At 45.9% G+C, this 4,566-nt stretch overlaps 1 protein-coding gene across 3 annotated transcripts in view; it reads left to right on the top strand.

Moving 5' to 3' along the window:
* Fanca (FA complementation group A) overlaps positions 1 to 4,566 on the top strand; it is a 59,635-nt gene that overhangs the window by 13,861 nt on the left and 41,208 nt on the right. For all 3 annotated transcript variants that reach the window (XM_031341726.1, XM_031341725.1, XM_031341727.1), the window contains exons 9-14: positions 179 to 212; positions 936 to 999; positions 1,546 to 1,658; positions 2,063 to 2,139; positions 2,686 to 2,827; positions 3,131 to 3,264. In XM_031341726.1, coding sequence (XP_031197586.1) covers positions 179 to 212; positions 936 to 999; positions 1,546 to 1,658; positions 2,063 to 2,139; positions 2,686 to 2,827; positions 3,131 to 3,264 — 564 coding nt within the window. The remainder of the gene's footprint in view (positions 1 to 178; positions 213 to 935; positions 1,000 to 1,545; positions 1,659 to 2,062; positions 2,140 to 2,685; positions 2,828 to 3,130; positions 3,265 to 4,566) is intronic.

The following is a 4,566-nucleotide window of genomic DNA, read 5'->3' as shown; positions in this document are numbered from 1 at the left end:
CACACACACACACACACACACACACACAGCAGAACATGGATTTATTAAGGAAGTGAGAAAGAGCTCCCAGGAATGAGGCAGCTTCTTCTTTTGCTTCAGCATAGCAAGGCGTTCTCCTGTGTATCACCAGCATGTGACTGCTTGAGAATTACTGAGTGGATCTGTGTTCTCTTGACAGGTTGCCACTGACGTACTGCAGAGAATGCTGGCTTGTAAGTTGCTTGCTCTGAGCCTCCAGATATAAGTGACTCATTCCTTCACTACCAGTACCAGTTCTAGCAGATATATATAGAGAGAGAAAGAGAGAGAGAGAAAGGGGGGGGCAAATAGGCAGGCATATAGACAGATTAACTTTACAGAGAGGAAAGCCTTTGATTTGGTCCCTATACACACACACACACATATATACATATATATGCATGCATGTGTGCATATATCTCTGTGCACAGAGGCCGGACAATGGTGTTACTTCTGCTGTAAATAGAGTTATAGACAGTTAAAAGCTTCCAGGCAAGTGCTGGGAATTGAACCTGGGTCATCTGAAGAGTGCCCTGGATGTCCTGGAACTGTACTCTGTAGACCAGGCTGCCGTTGAACTCAGAGATCTGCCTGCCTCAGCCTCCCGGGTGCTGGGATTAAAGACAGGCAGAACACTGACCTTGCACATTCCATCCCTAGTCCCACAGAATGTCTAGAGTGATGAAGTGTCACCAGCTCTGTTCAGCATTCACGGTCCTGTGAGCTCTCCTTAACTTTCCAGCTTACAGATCCCAGTGCTCTGGTGGGACTTAGATGTCTTGGCAGACCTGGAGATTCTGAATCTCCAGAGGCCTGTGACAGACAATTGACCTTTTGTCTGAGAGCACTTGGGGTGACAGAGGACAGGGACCCTCATGGAGCTGATCTTGTTTTTCCACCCTGTGTTCTGTCGTCAGTTTCACTTGATACCCTGGATGCTAATCCACAGTCGACTTTGGATTGCCAGGCAGTGAGTGGCTGGTATGTCTGGGAGGCGTGCTGTTTGTGTGAAAGACATCTAAGCATGGCCTCTTAAACACTGGGGTGGTAGTGGTAATCAGCTGGGTACGCTCTGTTGGTTGGTGACCTCGGGGAAGATTGTTGCTAAAGCCCAGGAGGTCTGTCCAGCCTTTTCTGAGGTGGGACGAGAGATCTCTTTCTTACTGTAGAATCCTGTTCAGCCTCCAGATTTCTAGGGTGTGGGACCCCAATGGTCCTTCAGTCCCACTTTTCTGTCATGTGTGTGTGACCTCCCTCCGTGTCTGTTTTCAGCTATGGTATGCAGTTCCAGCCTTCCTAGTGTGTCTAGCTTCTCGGCTGCTTCTAGACTCTTGACATTCTCAGATGGCTCCCTTCTCTCTTGATGAAACCACATGTCCCATGATTTGCTTGACACCTGTGGCTTCATGGCCTGCTAGAGAAAGTGCTTTCCAGGCATGAAGGAGGGTCAGCCCCATTGGTTCTTAGACACAATCCAGGCTTTGGACAGTGCTTTCTCTCTTGGGCACTCCCTCATGTCATTTGCAGGATCACTGTATACTCGGGACATATATGCTGTGGTTTGGTAGCAGAGGATTCTCTGAATAGCTTCTTCAGTCACACGCTAACTCAGATTCTGACATACAAGCCCGTGCTGAAAGGTAGGCCACCGCACCATGTCTGCTGTCTGCCCATTTTGGGGTCTCTTCCCCTATACCTATGGTAGAACTCTCACAGAGATATCAGTGACCCTTAGGTAGGCTTGTGGATGTCCTCTGCAGGCTCCTGAGTGCTGAGACCCTAGAGGTGAAATGGAATGCTTTAAGACCTCTTGAGATTATGACACTATCCCAGAGTCTGGCATCCTTGTTGTCTGGAACCAACATTCCCTCAGATTCTGAGGAATGACCTCAGTTAACAAAAGGAAATGTATCAACAGTACTTGAAAAAATTAAAACAGTTGACATTGAAACTTTTATAAACCAGGGTATTTGTGGTGGTTGGGTTTGGTGGTTTTTGATTTTTAATAAATGCTGACTTGAAGTTTTTTGTTCTCCCTCCCCAGTGTCAGACGCCATTCAAATGCAGAAAGAGTGGAGCTTTGCAAAGACACACCACCTGCTCACAGATCTGTACTGCAGGGTGAGTGTGGGGTCGGCCCACTCTGTACGGTGGGGATTTCAGGTGTAAGACTAGATCAGACTGGCTCCTGTGGGCACTACCTGTGTGATAAGATTCAGGAATCTCCAGCAGGAGAAGCATCCTCACCAGGATTGCAGTTCAGGATCAGAAGACTGAACTTGTCATCATTGGGCAGAGCCTTTCCTTCTCAGAACGAGAATTCTTCCAGCCACTGCTGACCACTGCAGAGAGGAAAAATATGGTGGCCACTGTGGAGGCTCCTCATGGAGTCTGCACTTTTCTGGTGTTGGAGTGGAGGGACTAGACAGAGCAGAAGAGCTGGCCCCATCCGGCAATGGGATACTTGGGTTTTGAAAGGAGCTGGGCTGGGCGGTAGTGGCGCACACCTTTAATCCCAGCACTTGGGAGGCAGAGGCAGGTGGATTTCTGAGTTCGAGGCCAGCCTGGTCTACAGAGTGAGTTCCAGGACAGCCAGGGCTATACAGAGAAACCCTGTCTCGAAACCACCAAAAAAAAAAAAAAAAGGAGTTGGGGTTGTTATTCCAGGTTTTGGTGACCCTGGGTCCAGAGGAGTCAGTTGGCCGTTTGCAGGAAGTCCTGGAGATGCAGGAGGTTAACTGGCAACATGTGCTCTCCTGTGTGTCTACACTGGTGGTCTGCTTTCCGGAGGCACAGCAGCTAGTTAAAGGTATGTGTTCTCAGAGCGAGCCCTGTCATGCTGATGTGATTTGCATGCAAATGTGAATTGCATCCCACACTGTAGAGGCTGAGCACAGAACTGATGCCCATCATTCACTAAGAACTTAATAGAAACCTGTCTGCTTGTGTGTCTGTTAATGTGGGTGCTCCTGTGAGTCTGAGGCAGCTTGTATCCTGCATGAGGTGACTGTTGCCACTCGCGAGCCCAGCTCAGATATTCAGTCACCAGCAAAGCTCTCGTTCTGTGAATGACCTGCCCTCACCTGCCACTGACTATGTCCTAACCTCACAGATTGGGTGGCTTCTTTGATGGCCCGGGCCTTTGAGAGCTACCACCTAGACAGCATGGTCACTGCGTTCCTGATTGTGCGCCAGGCTACTCTGGAAGGCCCCTATGTATTCCCATCCTATGCAGATTGGTTCAAGGTGAGTTACCTGGGAAGCGGGTTAGCTGACAAACTGAGAGTTTAACCTCCGAGTTGTTCCTCCAGCTGTCCCTTATTTTACTTTGTTCTTGTTGTTGAAAAGACGTGCTTTTTTTTTTTTTATTTTACTTTTTAAAATCAACTTCATCAAGATATAATTTAGGGCCAGGCAGTAGTGGCGCATGCCTTTAAACCCAGCATTCAGGAGGCAGAGGCAGGTAGATTTCTGAGTTTAAGGTCAGCCTGGTCTACAGAGTGAGTTCCAGGACAGCCAGGGCTACACAGAGAAACCCTGTCTCAGAAAAAAAAAAAATACACACACACACACACATACATATATGTGTATTAATATATATATATATATATATATATATATATATATATATATATATATATATATATATATATATATATATATATATATATACACATATGTGTATATATAAAATTTAGGGCTGGGGAGAAGGTTCAGTGAATAAAACACCTGTCATGCAAGGACCTCACATTCAAAAGCCCAGAAGCCAACTAAAGTCAAAACAGTAGCATGCTCCTCCATGGCAGCACACACTTGCACAGCAGCATGCACCTCTAGTCCAGCAATCCTACAGTGAGGTGGGAGCCATTGACACAACCCCCGGCTGTCACAGGACAGCTAGCCCAGCATATGCTGGTGACAAAAGACCCTGTCTCAAATGTAACATGGAACCTATGAACAAAATTTTTTATAAGATATAATTTATAAGCCAGGTATGGTAATGCCTTTAATCCCAGCACTTGGGAAGCATAGTAGGTAAGCAGATCTCTTAATTTCAAGGGCAGCCTAATCTATCTATTGAGTTCCAGGCCACGTAGGGTTATATAGTGAATCTATTTCTAAAAAGGAGGAGGAGGAGGGTGGGGAAGGAAGAAGCAGAGGAAGAAAGAAAGAAAAGGAAAAATAAGTGATTTATTTTCATCACCGTTTTTATTCACTTTGGGCAGGTGTGTGTACATGTAGCCCAGAGTACATATGGATTCAGTTTATTTCCATCCCATGGGATCCAGGTCATCTGGCTCATTTAAAAAAAGATGTAATTTAAAATGTACCCAATTTATCTGTGTTGTTGGTTGCATTTTAGTTGACTATATTTGTATGTTAATATTCAAGAGCCTGGTTTTTTTTTGGTTTTGTTTTTGTTTTTTTTTGTTTTTGGTTTTTGGTTTTTGGTTTTTGGTTTTTGGTTTTTGGTTTTTTCGAGACAGAGTTTCTCTGTGTTGCCCTGGCTGTCCTGGAACTCACTCTGTAGACCAGGCTGGCCTCGAA

This window comes from Mastomys coucha, unplaced genomic scaffold, assembly GCF_008632895.1.
Source record: "Mastomys coucha isolate ucsf_1 unplaced genomic scaffold, UCSF_Mcou_1 pScaffold22, whole genome shotgun sequence".
Taxonomy (NCBI): Eukaryota; Metazoa; Chordata; class Mammalia; order Rodentia; family Muridae; genus Mastomys; species Mastomys coucha.
This window is presented reverse-complemented; position numbering and strand designations above follow the sequence as displayed.